The 21,999-nt window shown below is 49.2% G+C and overlaps 1 protein-coding gene across 1 annotated transcript in view; it reads left to right on the top strand.

Moving 5' to 3' along the window:
• Nucleotides 1–21,999, top strand: part of SCD5 (stearoyl-CoA desaturase 5) — a 33,712-nt gene continuing 11,713 nt past the window's right edge. Inside the window, exon 1 of the mRNA XM_030014171.2 lies at nucleotides 1–289. Within this exon, the coding sequence (XP_029870031.1) occupies nucleotides 139–289 (151 nt within the window). The 5' untranslated portion in view covers nucleotides 1–138. The remainder of the gene's footprint in view (nucleotides 290–21,999) is intronic.

The following is a 21,999-nucleotide window of genomic DNA, read 5'->3' as shown; positions in this document are numbered from 1 at the left end:
GTGCGGGGCGCAGCCGGCGGCGCGGCAGCTCCATGGCGGCGGCAGCAACAGTTGCGGCGGCGCGGCCCGGCCGCCCTTAGCCGCTCCCCGGCCGCGTTGCGCGGCGGCCGTCGCCGCCTCTAGCGCCCCGCCGGCGAGATGGCCGCGTCCCGGCGGGCGGCGAGCGGCGAGGCGGGCACCGGGCAGGCCATCGTCTGGCGCAACGTGGTGCTGATGGGGCTGCTGCACCTGGGCGCCGTCTACGCGCTCAGCCTGGTGCCGCGAGCGCAGCTCCTCACGCTCCTCTGGGGTGAGTGCGGGGGCGGCGCGGGGCCGCGCCACGCCACGCCGTGCCGCGCCGCGCCACAGGTGGGGCGGGGGACGAGAGGGCGGCGAGCGGCGGCCGGGACAGCGGCGCGGCTCCTGCCTGGCTCGGGGCGGGAGGTTGCCTCCGCGGGTCCTCCGAGGCCGGCGGCCGGGAGAGCAAGCCGCCTCTCGTCTTCTGTGCATTTATCCCCTGTTCGTTTGTGCGGTCGCTTCGCTGCGTTCGGCGTGGCGAGCCGCGCGCGTTCGCGGGCAGACGTGGGCCGGGCGCCCCGCTGAGCGCCGAGGGGGGCGGACGCTCCCGCGCTGCCCGGCGGCCTCCTCCGCCGCTTTTGTTCCCGTGCCCTCCCGGCCGCTCCCGGGGTGCCATTGCCAGCGCGGCGCTGGGCCCTCGGTTGCTGTAGAAAAGGGAGGCACCGGCCCTCCGGTCACATCTATCAGTTTTTTTAGTTAAAAAGAGTCGAGCAGCTGATATTTCGGTTTAAAAGTCTGACGGAGAACGCGTTTGTCTTCCCTTTGCTGCCTCCTCTTGTTACTTTATGAACACCCACGTCTTTCTGCTCTGGTTGGGAGTAGAAATCACCCCATCCTTTGTCTCTTGGGGAAGGTGATACATCTTCTCATTAGGGAAGATTTAAAAGTCGAGGAAGAGCTGGCAAGGAGAAAATAAGCCCAGCCGTGCTTGCTGAGGTGAGGTGGCTTGCTGTGTCTGTCTTCTTGCTAGCCATGAAAAGCTGAGGATTTAGTTTGTAGAAGAGAATGTGAAATATAGCGTCGCTACTTCCATCCTACAGTGAGGTCCTCTTTTCTCTACAAAAGAACGATGCTGGGAGAAGAGCTACATAGAAGAACTGCAGTATTGTGCAAGGTTTCTCAGGGTCTGTGAGACTAATAGATCGTGGATGTCAGCATCATCCTTCACTGGGCAGAATTGTGTATTGAGTCATGTAAATGTGGGTGGCCAAGAGGATAAAAACTTGAGTGCTACTTACAGCTGGTGTAATTTCTTGGGTAAAAGACCTGCTTTGGGGAGCTAGTGAGTGAATGGAGAATGTAACGGCCCGCAACTCTTTTATACAAATAGAGGAAGGAAGGGTCTCTGCTGCAAGGAACTCGCAGACAGGGAATGCATGTTGTTAGGCTGCCATCAGTAGTGTTGAGATGACTCTCAAAAAGCCCCAGCCAAATGCTTTAGAAATCCAGTTTATTTCTTCTGTTTGAGGAATTCCTAAATCTGTTTTTCACTGTTGATATTCAGTCTGTCTTAAACCCTTAGAAATAGCCACCATTGCTGTTTGCAGTTGGGAAAGGCAGTGTCTTCGCTGATTTCGCTGTGTCTTAATCACAAAACTCCCTATGGCTGGAGCCAAAGGATTGAATTACCTATTCAGCCCTCCATCCTCCAAGGTGTTTTTTCCTAGTTGAAATTAAACAGATGCTAAATAATAAACAGGTCTCAATGACTTTGCAACTTAATGCCTTTCTTTCTGAAAGCAAAAGCCTCCCATTTCTTGACATCGTTATTTTTAACAGCCACCCTAAAGCAGACCACAAAGTTTTTACAAGAGTTTGCCTGGTGGTTTTTACAGGGGCTCCACAGCAGGGAGTGAGTGCATTGGCTCCAGGTGTCCTGGCCAGCTGGACGCTGCCTGCCGCCCTCGCAGCTGGCTGCTGCGGGGTCTGCCCGCCTTCAGAGGTGGTGGACAAGGTGAAAATACAGGATCTCCTGCAGAATATGTCAGGCAAAAGTAGCTTGCTGTCACGCTGGAGATCTGTGTCTAAGGTCCTTCTGAGAGACTCTCTCAGGGTAGACAAAAGCAGAGTTGCTATTGCTTAGGTTAACAAACCCATCTCGCTGCACTCTGGAAGGAGCCAACCAGTAAAGTTGTGCCAGAAGGAAGAAGACTTGATCAAATGTGTTCCTTGCCTTCCCCAGTTCTCCACATCTCCTTCCCTGTGCAGACCAGCTGTGAGACTGCCTTTCTGTGGGCGATGGCTGCCAGGCAGCCTTTGGAGCAGGGCTGGCACAGCAGCGAAGTTGGGTGGCGGGTAGGGGTGTAGCGTAGGGTAGTGCAGAGATGCGCATACACCGAAGGGTGCGGATGGAGGAGCTGCAGCCCTTGTGTCCGTCCGTGGTTTTCTTCCCAAGCTTGCCTGGGACTTGGGAAGCTTCCCAGTGATCTTACACAAGCCCTTGCATTGCTCTGCCCCATGCTCCCCACCACTGCTCACCCGTGGGTGAGCTGCAGGAGCAAGTGTGCAGAGAGTGGCTCGCTGGTGCTAGGTGTGACCTCTGTGGGGTCTGGTAGGAAGCAGGCAGCGTCCCGTGACTCACCACTGCCTGCTTGGCTTCGTGCTTCCTCCTCCCCCCACCCCTGAGACATCCACGGCTCGGTGGGTTCCCGGCTGGGGCGGACCAGGTGCTTCCCTCCCTCTGTGGGGTTTGCTTTCCTCCTTCCCACCCCTGAAGGCAGTTGGTAATCCCTGATTCACCACTGTTTGCTAAGCGGAGCTGAAACGCCACTGTGAAACGCCATCTAGAAAACAGCTGTTCAGCCCAAACTGCCTGCTCAGCAGGGCTCATTTCCATTGGTAATTTATTGACATTCGTCCAGCTGTACATAATAGACAATGGAAAAACGCTGCCAAGCGAAGGCTCGGCTGGTTGTTTACTCAGGATTATCTGTGCTCCCCTGTTCCCATTGCCTCCTGCACTAACACCCTGAGGACTGCCTTACAGCTTCCTGCACCCCACATGGAGCCAGGGTTGCACAAGGGATCCCAAACAGCATTCTGGGTGGTGCAGCCACCTCGCTTGGGCGACATTGGGAATCAGGTTATCTTTCAAGGGATGCACAGATAAACTGGTTAAAACATAGGCTTTTGGGGCCGTCCTAGTGCCTCTGTGGAATTTGGTTTCAGTCCAAGCTGAACAAAAACAATAAAATTACTCATGTCAAAATTTTCCATGAGCTGGGAACTGCCTTGACCTGAGAGGCGGCAGATGATACGTGCAAGGCATCAAGCAGCAATGGGCTGTGTCCGTGGGACAGCCATGTAGCCAACCCAGCAGATCCTGCTCACACTGTGCTTTTGAAATATCCCCCTCTCTGCCAGCCTGACTGCGCTCACTGGGATCCCTCTTGCCTTGCTCTTTTCCAGTCTGAGTTGTGGTTTGGTGGGGGTGTGTGTGGAGAAGACCTGTTGCCTACCCCTTTCCCTCTTGATCCAGAGCTGGGCAGCTTGCAATACATGATCCCTCCTTCCTCTTGGTGCTTTGCTGTCTGCATGTGTGCTGTTTTGTAGCTGACAGCTACTGCTTTGGGGCATCCCTGCACTCCAGGTTCCCAGCCTTGGAAAGGGGTGGGAGCGGTTGAAGAAATGTGCCTCGAGTCTTGTCTGCCCCCAGTCCCACCAGTAGGCTTGCTGGGCACAGCCGGCAGGTTTGGCAGGGTTCGCTGGCTATCCTGCAAAGCCCAGAGCCCCAGGGAACTCGCGTGTGGACCTTCCACTTCAGGACTCTGTCCACCTGCTTTTGCAGGGCCATGGGCTCCTGGTGCTTAGCACATTCTGCAGAGGTTTGAAGGGGAGGGATCACCATTCTCCGCAGACTCGCATTGGGAACCAAAGCGGGGTGGGAGCACCTCACTGTTAGTGGGGCCAGAAACCAGAGTGGTGTGATGGGTCTGCCAGCTGGGCCAGGTGTGCAGGTTCCCCAGGAATGAACTCATGCAAAGGGATCCTTGTGGCCACCTGGGGCTGTGGATGTGACTGTGGTTCGCCAGTGGCCTCTTTTGGGCTGGACATGCTGCACCTCCTTCCACAGGCCACTTGGTAGGAAACTGTGCATGGCTTATGCCCTAAGTTCGTAATGTGCCATTAAATGATGCTTTTTAACCAGGAACCTCTTTGCTCCATCCAGCTCCATCCTGTTGCAGTCCCAGCGAGGTTATCTGTTTGGGTTAGGAAAGCAAAGCAAAAAACTCTGAAAGCCCTGTACAGAGAAAATTACCAGCATGTTTTGCTGCAGGGCCCAATGTTTCCGCTGCTAACTTTTTTTTGGTGGGCTCGTGGTAGCTTCTTTTTCTTAAAGACTCCATTCTGGGGGATCACGTGCTGTGTAAGGGTCTCAGATTTTGTTTGAAAAAAGGTGCTTTTTAGCCTTCACAGGGGGCTTGTGAGGAAGCACTTAAAGTAGCCAAATGCATTATAGGAAATAGAAAAACCCCACAAAAGATTAAGCAGTTTACCTGCTTTAAAACCTTTCCTTTCAGGCTGCTGAGCTTTACTAGTACTAGCAACTGTAAGAATTGGCACAGGCATGGCCACCCAGAAACGCTGTATCATCTGGATGGGTTTCGCAGAGCTGCCTGATAGCCGAGCAGATGTAGGCTTACACGCTGATAGGCCTTGCCAGAGCCTGGGATCAGGGAGAAGGATGGCCTTGCTCTAATGGTGCTCGTGTGAGAGGGGAGGCTTGTTGCTGTTATTTTAGCAGTGTTTAAGAGATGTTTTAGTGCTCTTGAGAATGCCAGATTGATCATGTTCAGCCGTGGCAGGCCCTGTGCCATGCTTACCCACAGCTTTCCCCTGCGCTCGAGGGCTGGCTGTCTGAGAGCGCAGACGGAGCGGCGGTGCTGCCCAGCTGCATCCCCGCCAAAATGCAAGCTGCTCCCGGGCACGGGTCTGGATCCAAATCCTGCTGCCTGGATCCCTTCGATAAGAGAGTTTAAAGCAATTGTGGTCTTAGCACTTTGGGTTACTGTGGTGGCTGCACGGCACCACTGAGGTCATCACCTCTTTCTCAGCCCTTCTGGTAGCATGTCTATGTAATGAGGCACATGTTGCTGTTGTGCACTGCAGATGCAAGTTTTATTGGTCTTGCACATTTCAGAAGTCTTGCATATTCCTGAGTGCCATCTACTGGCTTTTTGGTTATTAACTGGTTTTAGTCGTAAACCATTTCTATGCACGGTGTTAGAGACTCTGCACAGACAGCTGTAAATAAAAAATCCTAGCTCCAAGGAATTTCCACTCAGTATCTCTGAGACCTCTGCGGACGAAGGAGAATGGAAATACTGTCTCCATTTCGTGGACAGGAAATGGAGACATTTGATTAAAACTTCTCTTACTGTCACTCCTGCTGCTGCTCTGGCAGGAGCACCCTCTGGGTCCTGCAAAGTGGTTATGCTCAGGTAATTTCTGTAGGCAAGGTTTTGGGTCAGGAAACAGGTAGTGAATGCTTTCCTCTTAGATACCTCTGTGGATGTGTCTGCAGCCACCTTGATGGGAGGGGCTTAATGAACAGAAGGACATTAACTCGCCTTACTCCCAGGAGAGATCTCCTGTCTGCCGGCTCACAGAACGGTCCTGGCCATGAGCAGTGAGCAGCTCTGGGAGGTTTCGGTGGCATACAGGAGGCCAGCCTTGTTCTCCATCAGCCCCTAGCTGTGCCGTGCTTTCAGCAGTTCAAGACAGCAGCTGGTCCGCTAGATGAGCGGAGAAGAGGTGGACCTTCAGAATGGGAATTGCACCTCCGAGGTGCATATCAGCACTGGGGAATAGCCCTGCTTAACTCCAGAGTGGTTTGGACTAGCTTTTCTTCCCTTGCCCCAATTGAAAGCATTGCTTTACAGCTGTCTCTCTTAATAGTCAAGTTCTTGGTTTGTTCCTTCCCCCCTAGCATCAAGAGCTGAACTTCCATCACCTCTGATGGGAACAGAGTCTTTTCTCAAAGAGTACTTCTCTCCTTAAAAATGACAAGTGCCCTAGAGCTGGGGGTGGCTGTAATGTGCTGTTCCCTAGCCTTTTGTATCTGGGAATGGTCTGAGCTCTGTGTCCGCTGTAGAGCTGGGGAACACACCCTCCACCTAGCAATGCACAGACATGAGAGTGGTCCTGGGCCTGTTCTGGATCCCGCTCTGAGATGCCCTACTGTAGAGGACACTCCTTCCCCAGCGTCCACTATTCCCTTGTTTTAACTATTGCTGGAGATGATTCCTTAAGGTCTTGTCTGTGAACTTCACGATGGTCAGCTGTAAGTACATATTTTTGTTCCCTGTCTTGATTTCATCCCCAGTGCATTGGTGGTGCTCTGTTTTGTTTCCCTCTGTTTTGTGTGCTGTACGTCATGTGGTCACCGTGAACACAATAAATGAATGGAGAAAAAAACCTAATGTCTGTGTGGGTGCAGAGCGTGTGCGTGCTGAGCCCTGGATGCATGTGATGGTGCTTTGGTCCTGTTGTTCTCAGGAGGTGTGTTCAAGGCACTCCTAATGAGTTCTTGCAGTTGAGCAGCGTGAATGGCTGAGTGAGTAGTGAAGCTCTTCATGTTTAGGCACCAGGATGTTCACCCAGCATGAAGCACTGCTGGGCCCTTGGCTGCTCTGAGCCGCTCCAGGCAAACCAGAAGAACCTGAAATACTCTTTCCCTTTGACCTGTGCAATGAGGACAGGTATGAGAGCTGGATCCAGCAAAGGTAGAAATCCCTCTCTCTATTCCTACTGAATGTGACAGGGATAGTTGGCTTCTGGGCTGCCCCTCTGACATTAGGTGGTTGAGAGAAGCATCACTCTTGAAGCAGCCCCATGAAGGAAAGAGCAGGGGAGGTTTGTTGGCACCCCCAGAGCTGGCTGTGTCAAACACACAGAAGCCCAGCCAAGAGCAGCGGAAGTGTGAGATACCTTCTCCAGCCCTGGCCTGCCAGCTGCTGAGCTGGTGCAGGCAGACTCTGGGGAGGCAACAGATATTTGTGGCTCTAGCTTTTTGTCTTTGGTTACATGTGGAGGTAGGGATGGCAGTATACAGGCTCTGAGTAGTTCCCATGGATGAGCTGGGATGGAGTTTGCTCCAGTAGAGGGTATGCATTGGTCAGAGTTGTGTCAGCATCAGAGGAAGTCTCAAGGGGCTGGAAGCAGATCAGATGCCTCTGCTCCAGGAGATGCCACCAGGCAGAGCGGTGTGAGCCGTGCAGACCTGCTTGTCTGATATTGCTGCAACTGCTGTCAAGGAGGCAAAAGCGTTGCTTTCTCCTCTGGGAGCGCTGGGCTGGACTGGACAATGTCAGCTCGCCCACCAGAATTTAGTATGCATCCTCTCACTGCCACTCCACTTTCCCTCCTTGCAATTACAGTTGCACTGGTAATTAACAGTGATGTTATAATTGAAGCCAAGCAATTTCTTGCAATCAGATTTTATTTTTACCATGTAGGCTAACAATAAAATGTGCTGCCCCACTGGAGAGCTGAAACATTAACAATTACTGTGCTAAGTAAAGCAAGGCTGATATGAAAGAGAGGGGAAGGCTGTTTGTCAGATGCTGGTGTCAGGAATGCTGTGTGCTATCCCTCTTGTGCAGGGACCTCAGCACCAGGAGGATGGGGATTTCTGGAGGGAGACTGAAATGAGGATTTTTCTCAACCCATTTTGGGCCACTGCCTTCTCACATGGTGTTCTAAGTGGCTCAGAATAAAATAACCTGGCCTTGGCAAATGGGGGAGCTCTTCTTGACTGGACTCTTTCTTTGCCTGGCTCTTTGGGTCTGTTCTTTGGCTGACTTTGTATTTTTGAGTGTTTCATATCCCCCCCAACCCAGCCTCGCTGTAATGCCTTCTGTGCCCATGGGATCCCGCTGTGTCAGTGGAAGGGGTTGTAGTGTTTGGCTGCTCCTACCCTGCCTTCTGCATCTGGAGTAGTTCACAGGATGTCTCCTATCATGGCCACGCAGCTGGATCTGTGAAGGGATTCTGCCCAGGCCCTTAGGTGGCATTTCAGAAGCAAGGAAGAAGGCACCTGGAAGGGCTTTGCGCTGCTCTAACCAGCAGTTGCTGCAGCCCAGGGCTGGGGTGGACATTCAAACTTGCTGTGCCCTTCTGAACACCTGAGGGCTTGGAGAAAAGCTGGAGGCCAGGGCGAGACAAGGTGTTTCTAAGGCTTATTTCATGTTCTTCGTAAATGCAGGGGGAGGAGTTGGGATGCAGAAGGGCTGCAGTTCATGTAGAGAAGTGCTTGGGCAGAACAGCAAAAGCGGGTCCTGATGGGAAACACTGGAAATAGGTTCTCTGAGCCCTGGCAGCATGTGGGGTGGAGGGGGAGCAGTCCTGGGCTCCCGCTTGCTGCCTCTTGCTCCCTTTGGGTGATTCTTCATGCAGGGCCACTACGAGGGCACTGGAGAAGGGAAACATATGGGTGCTTGGTAACGGCGCAGGTTGGAAATGGCAGCATGTCTTAGGAAAATGTAAGAAACTCTATTTTGTAGCGGATTGAGGGTGTAAAAAGGGGTTTTGCCTTTTAATAATTTTTTTGGCCAGCACCATGAGGTTGTAACTTCTTTCCAGAATGCATTTGGCTGTAGGTGTGGAAAATAGGACCTTTATAGTCAACTGAAGCAATCAGTTGCAATGGTAGTTGTAGATGATCATTTTCATTCTGAGCTGCTCTTTCCCCTGCTGCAGTCGGTTGGGCTCGGCTGCAGTGAGGCAGGCATGCAAGTGTGGCCAGACCTTCTTGCAGGAGCCATAGCAAGGCTCTCCTTGTTTTCCGTTGGCTTTGGCTCATACCTTTGATGCAGAGGGATAGACTTGCGTGCTTGAGTTGGCCGAAAACTGCCTGGCCACTATTCAGCAGGCAGATGAAAACTGGCCTCCTTGTGCAGTGTATAGACAGGTGGTGGTGGGGAAGTGGTGGGGGGAAATATGAAAAACATCTTGCTGGGTAGGTAGAGGCAGAGACCCAGTGTGTGGGCCTTCTCCCTGTGCCAGAGCTTACTGTGGGAGCAGAGCTGGGCTGGGCTAGGGCTGTTTGGGCTGTAGGGGTGCAGTGAGTAGTCATTCAGGGATCATGGTGAGCAATCATCTGGTGAGTGCCCCCTGAGAGCTGACAGCATCAGCCTACCTGCTGTGCTGGAGACAAAGGTGTTCTTCTCTCCCCTGGCACCATCCTCTAACCTAACAGCTCTGGGTAACTGACCTGCCTGCCGCATGTTCGGCTGGATGCAAGAGGCTTGTGCCTTCTAATTTTAATGAGTTGTAGTGCTTGCAGCCCAGCTCTGAAGCTCAAACTGCCAGAAGGAGAGAAAACTGGGAGAGGCCATTTTTTGCAACAGGTTTTTCTCTGAGCTCTGTTTGATTTTGGAAAGGGGAGGAAAAGGTATAGGAGTTGACAGCATACAAGTAAAGCAGGCACAAAGCATCTGGGCAAAATGCAGTGATACAGAGGGACAGCAACATCGTCCAGAGTCTGAAGTCCTGAGAAGTCAAGACCATCAAAGCTGCTGGCTGGCCTGAGAGAGCACCGGCTCAGAGCAGGGTCTGTCCTGTGCAGTGGATCCCGTTCAGCAGGCACCTGGGACAAAGGTGCTGCTGCCTCCTCAGGGAATCAAGCCTGGAGGCTCCCTGCTGAGCGCCGCTCCTTTCATGTGCCCCATGCCTAGAGATTGTAAAAGGTGGAAGCTTTCAGTTTGGCCAGATCACAAGTATGTAGCATGCCACGTCTTTGTTTCTAATAGCTGAGAAGCTGCTGTTCCCTGGTTCTGTGCTTTCAGTGGTCTTGCCAGCATGCACAGCGTGAGTGGTGGGATGAAGCCATTCCCCCGCCGTGTACCCAGCTGCATGCAGGGCAAGCTTTGGCCAGTGATGGGCAGGGGTGCTAAATAACTAATCCTTCTTTCTTGAGGCAGAGCTGCTTGCTGAATGCAGGCTCTGGAGTGCCATGCTAATGGCTTAACCACACTATTTCTTTGCTCCGTCCTTGAAAAAAGAGACAAAATTGGCATTAATTCTTTCTTGGCATTTATAGAGCACTTAAAAACCACCAGAACCCTAGCTGGCGTGGAGATTGAGGACAGCAGTAAGGTCATTGGGAGACAAGTGAGATCTGCCTATTGGTTTTGTGATGACGCAGTATTCGGCTGAGCTGAGAGAGGCTACGCATAAGCATAAAAAATTTCAGAGAAACCAGAGCATCTTCCAGCCTTCTCTTTTGATCTAAAAATATGTATAAACTGTTCGGTATCTTAAGGCAATCTTAAGTGGCTGGTGAGTTCAGGGAATCTGTATTTGCTTCCTAGGGGAATTTTACCGTTCACTGGAATACTTGCTGTCAGCCACAATTTCCATTGCTGTATTGGCTTTATTTATGTCACCTTGGCTGCAGTTGTCACTGTGAATGTTTCTGCTATTCCAACCGGAATAAAGTCTTTTGTATACTCAGCCAAAAGGGCTGGCTCTGGGGAATGTTCCTGAAAATGCATATGCAGGCATGTGCATCCAGGCAGAGACAGCCTGGATTTTATGAGCTGGTAATGACAGGGCAAGAGGATGCGACACATGGCTTCTCCTGGAGCTCCTCCACTGCAGTACAGAGGGGCAGGAGAAGGGCCTTGTCTGAACTCACCTTCTCTGCAGCTCTAAAACTCTGCTTCATCTTTGCCTTTGATGTGCTTCCTCTTATCTCTTTCTCTCTTGGTTCAATTTAGAGTAGCTCAGAGAATGTGTAGATCTAATTTTAGATGAACCCACTTCTGGCCTGAGATTTCACACGTTTGGTCTTCACAGGAATGCACGGCTCCCCATGAGAGCTGGCCTACGCTGTATGGTGGGCGGCTCGGGGAATTGGTGCTGCTGCACACCGGTGCTTCTTAATTCTCAGTTGCTAGTTTGAATCCAGCCCAAGGTGTTTTTGATGCCAGCCTTTGATAGTTAGCAGGACTCGGCGAACAGTGGGTTGGCCAATTGACTCTGCTAGCAGAGAAGTGTTTCCTTCCCAGAGACCCCAGGGCCAGAGCACTAATTCAACATTTCTTCGTGGCAGCAATTTAGGGACTAAGGTGGAAAATTTCTCCCTCCTTGGTAAATGTAGTTCCAGGTCAGGAAATGAGGATTTTTTGGTAGGCTGATGTGGATTAAGTGCTGTGTTACTGCTCCTCACATCTCTCTGCTGTGGAGGAAGAGATCTCCAAGGTTGCCCTGGAGGATGACAGAAGTAGAGATGTGTGCTGGAGACTTGATATCTAATCTAGATCTAATAATGCTGCATGTTGACCTTGGCCCTCCCACCAATGCAGTACATGACATCAACCAGCATTTTTAAATGAGATGTTTGGATAGACCAGGTGTGGGTCTAATTTGGCATAGGAAAACTTTCTTTTCTGAGGGCAGACACAGCATTTTAAGAAAACATATCCCAAAACTTGGTGTTATCTAATGATAGTGCAAAAAAGTGTTGTGGTACCAGGCACCATTAAGTTACTGGCTGCATTTCTGGTCTGAGCCCTCATGTTGAATCAGGAGAGAACCTTCTACCGCTGCCTGTGTGCGTAGTGAAGTGGAGGATCTCTGAGGTGTTCAGAAGAGGCTAAGCATGGTGCAGCTGCTGAAATGCATGTGCTGCCTGCAGTTTCAGTGGGAATGGAGTTCCAATGCTATTGGAAGTGCTTTCCCTGATTTGGTCAGATTAACTGATGTGGCTCATTAGACTTAAATCTGCCACTGAATAACAGCAAAAACCCACAAGTGAGGAAGAGAAGGCAGATGCAGGATATGCAGATGTAATATAATTTTTAGAAAGGAAAAAATCCTAACCATAAGTTACATAAGTGTTATGTATTTATGGTGATCAGTCAGCTTTGCGATGGTTGGTTTGTACTTGAGCAACTTGCTGTATTTTTCATGCAGTTCTTGTAGCCTGATGGAAGACCTTGGGTTTTATGCATGGGGTTATTAAAATTCCCTAGCAAGCAATTTTGATATGGCTGAATAAGCAGAGGTAAAATGCTGGTGTGGAAATGGACAAATGTTACACGCCCATCCCTGTTGTTTTTAATCCTCAAATAGTTATTTATACAAATAAGTCAAGTTGTGGTATCTCTTTATATACAGGTGTTGTGGTTTAACCCCAGCTGGCAACTAAGGACCACACAGCCGGTCACTCACCTTCCTCACCATGGGATGGGGCAGAGAATCAGAAGGGTAAAAGTGAGAAAACTCGTGGGCTGAGATAAAGACAGTTTAATAGGTCAGGCAAAAGCTGCGTACGCAAGCAAAGCAAAACAAGGAATTCATTCACCACTTCCCATGGGCAGGCAGGTGTTCAGCCATCTCCAGGGAAGCAGGGCTCCATCACGCATAACGGTTACTTCGGAAGACTAACACCATAACTCCGAACATCCCCCCCTTCCTTCTTCTTCCGCCAGCTTTATATGCTGAGCATGCCATCATATGATCTGGAATATCCCTTTGGTCAGCTGGGGTCGGCTGTCCCAGCTGTGTCCCCTCCCAACTTCTTGTGCACCCCCAGCCTACTTGCTGGTGGGAAGGTATGGGAAGCAGAAAAGGCCTTGAGGTTGTGTAAGCACTGCTCAGCAGTAACAAAAACATTTCTGCATTATCAACATTGTTTTCAGCACAAATCCAAAACATAGCCCCTAGCTACTATGAAGAAAATTAACTCTGTCCCAGCCAAAACCAGCACAACAGGCATGAAAAAAATGGCCTGTGCTGAGATGAAAATTTCTTGCCAGGCTTTGTCACACAGAGGTTTGCCTGAGACTTTGCTGGCTACTCCAGCTGTGGAGAGAGTATTTCCACCAAACGGTGTCATGTCACAAGATGTCTTCATCATGCAACAGCTTTTTTAAGGTCAATTGGTTTTGGCTGCCCTATTGTTGAAGAGGTAACAGATGTCTACAGGTGAAGCACAGCCCTTGTGTTTGTTAATATTTCTTCTCCAAGATTTTGGAGCACAAAAGATGTGCTTTCTCAGCCATTAGTGTCACTAGAATTCACGTCTCCTTAAGAAATTACTCCCTCCTGTATCCATGGGATCTTGCCTCCTGATCCTTGAACTGCTAGAGACACAGTGTGTGTGCAAAAATGTTGAAGCCTGTGCTGAATGTAACTTCAAGCACTCCCACCTGGGGCTGGGAATGTGTCATGTCTTGTAGGCTAAACAGTGTTGGGAATGTCATTGCCCAGCAGTGAGACCTCCAGGAGAACCAGCTTCTGAAGCTGTCCGCGGAATGATGGCAGTAGAAGAGCTAAGATTTTTCCACGATAGCAACTGAAAGCTGAAGACACCACTCAAGGAAGAGCTCCCTGAGCAGATAGCAAATAACGCTGCAGGTTGGTTGTGAGCGGGGCTTTGCATCAGGGGGCTGGCAGGAAGCGGCCGTGGGCAGAGGCTGTGACAGAGAGCTTGGGAGAAAGGCAACCACAGCCAGAAATCAGATGGACTCCAACATAAGGTTCAAACAGGGTGTGGTTTTGTGGCTGGAGTATGCAGATTTCTTCTACCCTGTTTCTCACCACAGTGAGGGCACTGGATGTTTTTCTGGTCCGTGTTTCATTGTTGCTGCTCCTGGCTTGCTTTGCTGCCTTGTGATCTTTCCGTCTGCCAGAGCCCCTTGCTGAGTGGGATACCGTGGAGAGACAGAGGAAGCACTTGGCGGTCTGCAGAGGGATCTGGCAGCCCCAGCTGGGAGTCCCCTACCTGCTGACTTGAGGCCGTGGGAACAGCAGCTTCCAAAGTCTGTGTTAGGGCTATAGCTGTCAGTGATAGCGGCCAGTCCTAGGAGAGAGTGATGCTTGTGCAGCTTGTTCTGAGCTCTCTGTGCTGGGCTTTGCACCAGTGCAGGAGTAAATGGGGCTGACGTCCTCAGAACGAGACATAAAACCAAGGCCCTGACCCTTGGTGGCTATCTCGATCCAAGATCTGTCACCCTCATGGTAAGAGCAAGTGTGATAACTGTGGGACAGCCTCCAGCCTTGATAACTACTTTCCACATACTCTGTGCAAAATGCCACATCTTGGAAGTCCACCAGTGTGCAGGCACTGCTAATGCAACAGTAACTGGACTGTATTGTCTTTTTTTCCCCTTTTTCTTTTTTTTTTTTTCTTTTTTCTTTTGTCTCCTCTGAATAGCAACTCCTCTTACCCCTGTTGGGAAAAAGTATTGAGTTAGGTGAGCCACTGTTCTGATCTCCTAAGGCATATCTCATCTCTCTTGTTTGGAGTGGCAAGCACTTTCCCCCACCTGTTTTTCCTCATTGTTGGTACTGGTGAGACAGAGGTGGTCTGGGAGTTCCTGCCCTGCTTCCTGGCACTTGATGTAGTACATTCTCATGCTGGCTGACCTAAGGTTTGTAATCACTTGACTTAAAACTGAGTCAATGATTTGCTGCCCCAGGACCAGAAAAACATTTGTTGCATTTTGTAACATGCAAAAAAGCTCAAATGTTCACAAAGCTTGCCTAGTCCCAAAGTCTGGAAAATGAGGCTGTGGTGGGATCTGTGTTTGGTACAACTCGCCTAGACCAAACTGAGAGGATGACAGCTCTCCAGGCTTGTGTCAGGTTCAAAGTAGTCACCTTGCTATGGTTGAATGTAGTATCCAAATCCCTCACTTCTGCAAGGGACTATGAGGTTTTTAGCCACAAATAAGAGATGCCAGCAGTGGGTCTGGCAAGGGCTGATTCCCTTCCCAGCTCCCAGCCCTGCTATCCCTCCTCTCCTCGCCACCCCTGCATAGGCAGGGATTGCAGGCACTGGGTGTGAGTCGGTGCCAGGCTCCGCGTGTTGCCACCCCACGGGAACAGTTGTGTGACATTATTCTCTGTTTTAAAGATGTTTTATATATTGACGGTAGCACTGTTGTGAATGTGCAATTGATTTTGTTTCACCGCTACTATTTTTATGTCTGATGTTTTGTCCCTCAGAGGTAACTGCCATTTGCTCCATGTAACTGGGTTATTTTTGACATTGGTAACGTGCGGATAGTTGCTATCCAACACAGTGTCTCCTTGTAATCTGTGCCTAAGAAGGATGTCTAGACATCTCATCTGTTTCAGGAGCCAGCATTGTCTATTCAGATGTGCAGAGTGAAACCAGTGCTTGTTGGGCTCCTTGTTTCGGTTGATTTGGGTTTTTTATAATCAGATAGAAGTCAAAAGCAATCTGGAATCTGCTGGGTTCACAAACAGTAAATATATATGATGTTTCTAATGTGGTCCCAGGTTTCAGAAATGGAAGAGGTTCTAATTTTGATATTCAGCATACAAAAGAATTTAAATTTTGGGGGGCAGAGATCTGCTCCAATTTAAGCAACCACTTAGAGCAGAGGATGATTTCCTGATGTCTGTGAAGTAGCTACAGACTGTGGCAGTATCTCCCCATAGCTTCATAAGAGGTCAGTCCCCTGGACACTCAGGCTTTCAGAAGAGTTTGACACTGGGTGTAGTAAAGGTTTTCTGGAAATCCAGCCATGGGGATAATGAGCTGTTCTGAAAAAGATGTCTCAAATGTTTTATGCTGTTGATCTCCCATCCCATCCATTTTTAAATGATTTGCCTGGTATAGTTTTCATTGCTTCTCTCTGACAGTGAGATGATACCTCTGTGCCTGCTGTTCAAAATCACACTGATGTCTTGCCGCCTTATCATATTGCACACTGAGAATATTTTATGAGCTGTTGGTGGTCCTCCTTGCAGGCTCCTGCTTCCTGAAGCATCTCATCTTCGTCTGCAGTTACCACCCCCTGAACTACATTACTTTGCTTTTTATATCCAGGCAGATCTTTATTTGAGCCTTACTTTCCCTGTTTCTGCATGGATCCTTTTGTGTTTCTTAGCTGTCTCACTGCTGCTCTAAATTTAGCATCATCTGCAGTTGTAATTAATATGCTGTTTGCCTTTGTTTCAGGTCATTAATAAGGATGTTGAATAAAAATCTTCTGCTTATTGATTCTGGCATGTTCCCATAAATAGCATCTGTGCACAGGCACAATGTACTTGGAAACCTAGCAACCCACCGGCTCCCCGTTTGCACGGTAGTTTAGCCTCATGTATCTTGTCTCTTGCATCCTTTTCCTGTCCCCCTGCACTGGTTTTCTCTTTTGTCCTTTTGCACAGGCTTACTTGTTGTTTTCTCTTCCCCTTCTTCCTCTTTGTTCCCTCTCTTAAATGCTTCTCCCACTGCTCCAGGTCAGAAGCGTTTTGCTTATGCTGTGCTCTATCGAGTGAGCTCATGGTTGGAAATGCTGCTGTCAGACCTTATGCTTCTGCAGGGCTCCAGTGGGGAGAGCGTGCTGCCTGCCCAGGGGAGTGATGTGTTGGGGCCCCACTCACCATGGAAGCATTTCACACCAGTTTACTCCATTAATGCATGGTTTGTGTATTGCAGAGCTTGCAGGGAGGGTGTCAGAGACAATGGAAAAAGGAAGTAAAATTCCTAGGTTTGAGAGTAATTCTGCCTTGAGGTCTTGAGAAAGAGTAGGAAGAAACAAGGAGGAACCCACTTAAAACCTCTGCTCTGCTGGATTTAATAATCCTTCTTTGAAACAGATCCTGGCTTACTGTCCAGTCAAAGGCAGCTCTGGGCTTGGTGTTTGAGTTTTGCAGAGCCCACAGCTCTTGGCACAGGCTCTGCTGTTTCAGGTACTTGCACCCAGGTCTTGGACTTCTCCCAGACTTGCAGCAAGCCCTAAACCTCCCTGCAGAGTTTTGGGTGTTAATTGGGATGGCAGTTAGAGCTGTTGACTGGGGACACTTGTTTTGTATGTGTTGGGGGTAGAGCCCTGGCAGAGGGCTCTGGCCGGTGCTGCAGCCCAGCTGCCTGTGCTCAAGGATCCAGCTGCTGGGATGATGAGATCAGAGCTACCTCCTGGGCCTTTCTGCACAGCTGTGGGCACCCTCCCGGCTGCGAGGGGCACCTGGATGGGCATAGCTGAGGATGGCTGTGGGCATGTCTCTGACCATTGCTGTAGAAGGACGCCCAGAGGCTACGTTTCTAGAGAGTTGTCCTGAAGCCAGCATGCTCAGATAAATGGGAGAAAAGTGGGTTTGACTAAAGCTAAAGCTCCTGTAGCAGACAGCAATTCAAAGCAAACCATAGCCAGCTGAAATCCTCTAAAACTATGTAAACTTGGGCTCCACCACCTGTCCAGGCCAAGCTAGCTATTGCTCTGGGGAGCAGCAGGCATGGCTCACAGCATTCCCACACCACCCTAGGGGCTGGGGAAGATAATTTAGCTCTTGTTCTGAGTAAATTCTTGAAAGCAACAATTTTACAGTAGCAGAAGCAGGAGTAAAGGCCCAAGGGGGCCCTGCAGACCTGTGGAGCTCCCTGCCATGCAGTGCCACAGTATCCAGAAGGTGCAGAGGTATGTGAGGATGACAGGTGCCCAATAACATGGGTATCTGCATTAACAGAGTAGATCTGAACTCTCACACTGAACATGGTAATTGGACCTGATGCTGAGAAGGAGTTGCTTTTGAGTCCGTGTGTGGCAGGAGAACCCTACTGCAGGCGTAAGGCAGACCGCAGAGCCATGGTGTCAGCACCGGGATGCATTCCCAGCCCAGTGGCACACTTCAGCTCCATGCCAGGAAGATGGCTCCCTGCCAGTGGCTCAGTGAAGCAGATGCTCCACGCTGCCTTCAGTCCATGAGTGAGGCAAAACTGAATAAACGATCAGAAAATGGCTTGAAAGGATCTTCCTCCCCTCCCTCTGGCTTTAGTATGAAACTGTGAGCTGCACAGCTCTAGCTTGCTTTTCACAACACCAGAAATACCAGCCTTAAACCCACTGTCTTTCACGGATCTGTTCATTGGCTGCTGTGTTTCCTCTCTCATCCCAGGTCTCTCCAGACAGCTTTTTCTGCTGTGTTAGCTTTTGCTTTTTTTTTTTTTTTCTCCTCCTTTCTTTTCCTTTGGTATTAGCGTGACAACCTTTTGTCAGGTGGCTTCAGAGCTCCTTGCTCAAGCTGCTGTACTGTTGGTGGAACTTGCATGCACTGGCTTTCTTAGATGCTGGCCCTGCCTGCCTGGCAGCTCTGTGTGCTCTGTCCCCAGGCTTGTGTCTAGCGAGTCCTCACCCAGCCCTTTTCTGGCTCCATCTTCCTTATACCTCAAGCACCTCTCATTTCACAAGCAGCCCTCTCTGTGCAGTTGATGCTGGGGCTGGCTTGGCCTCCCAGTGAGGACAGCCCCGTGGAAATGCCTCTTGGCCTCAATAGCTGGGCATCTTGGGGAGGTGGGGATGCTGCCAGCTTGCTGTTCTTCCTTCACATCCGTCATCAATGGCTGCTGACAACCGCCTCCACCATGCTCCAACACAGCCCTCTCCCAAGCTGTGCTCCTGCCAGCCCTGCAGCACCGGTTGAGGGGAGGAAAAGCAATATATTATTCCTCCTCAACAAGATGGTCATCTGTGCTCTGAATTCCTCCGGTACTTGTAGTGGCCTGTGATCGTGTGTGAAGCCAATATACATGGATAGCACAGCTCTGTCTTCAGTCTATAGGTTAAGTTTGAAATGCTGTGGTTTCCTTGTGAGTGTGATTTTGCTTTGGTAAGTCAGCCTGGCTGCAGAGTTAGCTCACTAGAACATGCAGAAGGCTAATCTGGCTATTTTAGCAGCTTCCTCTTTGTACATTAAGTACCTTGCTAAATTAAAAAGAACTGTATAGTTAACTGTTTGGATTCTAGGCTGTTTATTGGTACTTCTCTTGTGTTTTTCTTTTTTTCCCTTTTTCTGCAGTAACTGTGTTTTTACTCTTTATTGCTTAGGAGACCTGTTTAGTTACAGGTCTAATGGAGATTGCAATATAAGGGGAAATTGCTATTAACTGAGCTGCTTTGCTCCACAGTGTAATCCTTTTGTGTTTCAAGGAGATGTTCACCCCCCCACATGCTCCCCATCCCCTGAAAATGAGCCAGGTAGGTAAGTAGTGGCTCTCTTCTCATGTAGTTACTGTAGCTGTGCATAATTAATGTAAAATCAAATGGTTTATAGTCTGATTTTTGGTTTGAGTTCACAATTTATTCTGCAAAGGAAAGCTTGAGACCTAACTTTATGCAGCAAATATTTGTCATCCTGGCTATTTATACATTGGGAATTAGTGGCCAAGTAATATTTTCAGGCACCCTAATTCCTGTAAGAACCACAGAAGTCTGATATCACTGTACAGTGTATTTGTCTGACAGGATTTGTTTCTGCTCTGGTCACCAAACTCCTGAGTAATGTTGTTTGTTTGTTTCTGGGAATGTTTCAGCCCTCAGGATTTATATTAGGAAAATTCCTCCTGTTATGATTCTTCCTCTGCAAAGCCAAAAAATAGGCAAGTTGTGTGGGTATAAGCCCCAGCCATTTCAGCTTGATCAGTGTGGTAGTGGCTGAGGCTGGCAAGTCCCTGGAGGGCTGCAGAAGGCAGGACAACAGAGCTTGTGGTTGTAGCCCTGGGAAAGTCCTATTTGATCAGGGCAGCATGTTTCTGGGAGGCTTTGGTGGTATTTCCTCAGTGTGGCGCTCATTCTCGGTTAGCCTTCCTGGGAAGTGTGAATTGAGAATGATGCTGGGAGAAGGCCTGGACTGGGAGGTGCTGTTCAAAGGTATGGACACAGGGTGGCATATAGACCCTAGGGCAGCCCCCAGACTCCCAAAATATTGCTGCAGTGCTGGTGGTGCAGAGTGGGTTGAATGAAAGGGTCTCTGTTAAGCTGAGCTCTGCAAGAGCTGAATCATCAAGTGGCATAAATCCCTTGTATTTAGTGCAGCTATTCCACGTGGTCTGTATGTTACCTAACACTCCGCTTCTTTCTTGCACTGGACAGAGAAGTAAAGCAAAATCAGCCTTAATGTTGCATATGTCTCATTCTACCCACTTATCTCTAATTCTGGTTTTAAGCAATCGATCATGATTAAGGTGGCAGGATGCCTTGAGAAGCACTTGGTCAACTAAATGATCTGTTCCTTTGAAATGGGAGAAAAGCCTTTGTGCTTTAAGGAAGCAAAGACACTGCTGAAGATGGGAGATTTCAGCCCCTGTGACTAGCATGAGGTTAACCAGTCATAAAGCCCACAGACGATATGTTCTTGTAATGATTCAGGACTATAACCTCAGTAATCTTAGCTGGATAATGTTAGTATTCTATGTGTCACAGATCTGTTTCCACAATTACAGTCATTTGAATGATTTGGAAGGCCTTATTTAGTGATGTTTCTGCACAGCTCAACATCACGTACAGAAAATGACAGGATAGGTTTTCCCTAATTTCATGGAAGTCTGAGTCCTTGCACTGACGAGGCATGTGCAAGAACTGCAAGACTGCAGCGGAGACTGGAGAGTGAGTTGTGGTGTCGGCATTTTTACTGATCTGAGAGTAATCTGTAAACTCAACAAAATCTGTAAATAATGTGCAGGGAATGCACAATTTTCAGTTCATTTCTGTACCTCCCTTCAGGAAGGAGGCAGAACTCTGAATTTGGCAATAGACTTCAGTGCACTGGACATAACTGCACAGATGAGCCTTTTTTGGGAGTAGCATGAACACTGCAGGCTGCTGAAAAGGAGAATTGCCTCTTCAGTGGTGGTGTCCAAAGCGGGTTTTACAGATGCGTCATCTTTATCAGGACCATTCTGACTCCATTTGTCTGTTGCATTTTGTGAGAAAGGGTTTGGTTGGCTGTGCCATCCTGTCAGAGATGACAGGAATTTGGGTCATGTACATAATGTGAAACAGTTTGGGTAAATCTGTTTTTGATGGATCCACCAGCGGAGTGGATAAGGTACATTTACTCCTTCAGTCCACAGGGGTGATAATCAGCATGAAATATGGTTGCCGTTATTTTACCAAATATCTTTCTATTATATTTTCTCTTAGATGCTGTAATTTCAAGCATTGTGAGTTTGGAGTTGATAGAGGGACACAGTAGACATGGAACTACATACACATATTTTTGTTTTCTTTTTGCAAAGATAGATGTTTTACATTACATACTGAGAGAAGCTGATTGTGAATTCCTTTCTAGCCACTGCATGTCTAACAGAGTTCCCTGCTGGACACACTGTTGTGCAGACACAAGTAGAAAATCCCCTTTTGGGGATAGAGTTTTCCTCTTTGTTCCAGTAACTCTATTTAGGTATTTTAAAGAGGCTGTTTTAACCAAAACAAGCCTCTGTGCATAGGGTGGCAGGGAGCCCTGGCTGAACAGCACATCGCTTCAGACCATGCAAGCTCATTTGAGGTTGTTCCGTAATACTCTTATTGTTTGAATCCACTCTTGTTTCTAATTTTACACTTGTAAAATGAGCCTATACTCTTTAGGCACAGAATGAGAAATCAACACCTATGGGAGGAAGACATAAGAGTCTGTATATCATGGCAGCTGGGTAGCTTGAATGTGAGTAGTTTTAAGCAGTCCAGTTTATTTGGGACTTTTTATAATACTTTCCTCCTAGTGGTTCCCATTTTCCATCTGGTCTCTCTTCAAAAGGAGGAGCAGCTCTAATGCACTGTTCTTCTAACCCTTTCCCATAGTGTCCTCTTTTGTTGCAAGTCAAAACAACTCAGTCAATGGATCATCCATCACACAGGAATTCAGAGACAGTAGAGACAAAAACAGCGAGCACATCAAAGGAGAAGCAATCAGTGGACAGATGCATGGCTTGAGCAGGCGGGCCCAGGTCCTAGTCTCGTTCTGCTGCCCCAGTCAGCCATTCCCTCTGCCCCTGGAAATGCAGGGTTAACTGGCCGGAGCGTGTGTGAGCATGGCCCCTGCTGAAAGGAGAACCAGAGATGTACCAATGCTGTGATGGTGGTTGGTGGGGGTATTATTTTAAGCATGGGGCATACATTGTGGGATGCATGTGCTTGGGCTATGTGTCTAGCCTGGAGCCAGTGTGGTCAGTAAGGAACAGACCTG

Source organism: Aquila chrysaetos, chromosome 1, assembly GCF_900496995.4.
Source record: "Aquila chrysaetos chrysaetos chromosome 1, bAquChr1.4, whole genome shotgun sequence".
In the NCBI taxonomy this organism is placed as follows: domain Eukaryota; kingdom Metazoa; phylum Chordata; class Aves; order Accipitriformes; family Accipitridae; genus Aquila; species Aquila chrysaetos.
Note: the sequence above shows the minus strand (reverse complement) of the source record. Positions and strands in the feature narration are given on the sequence as shown.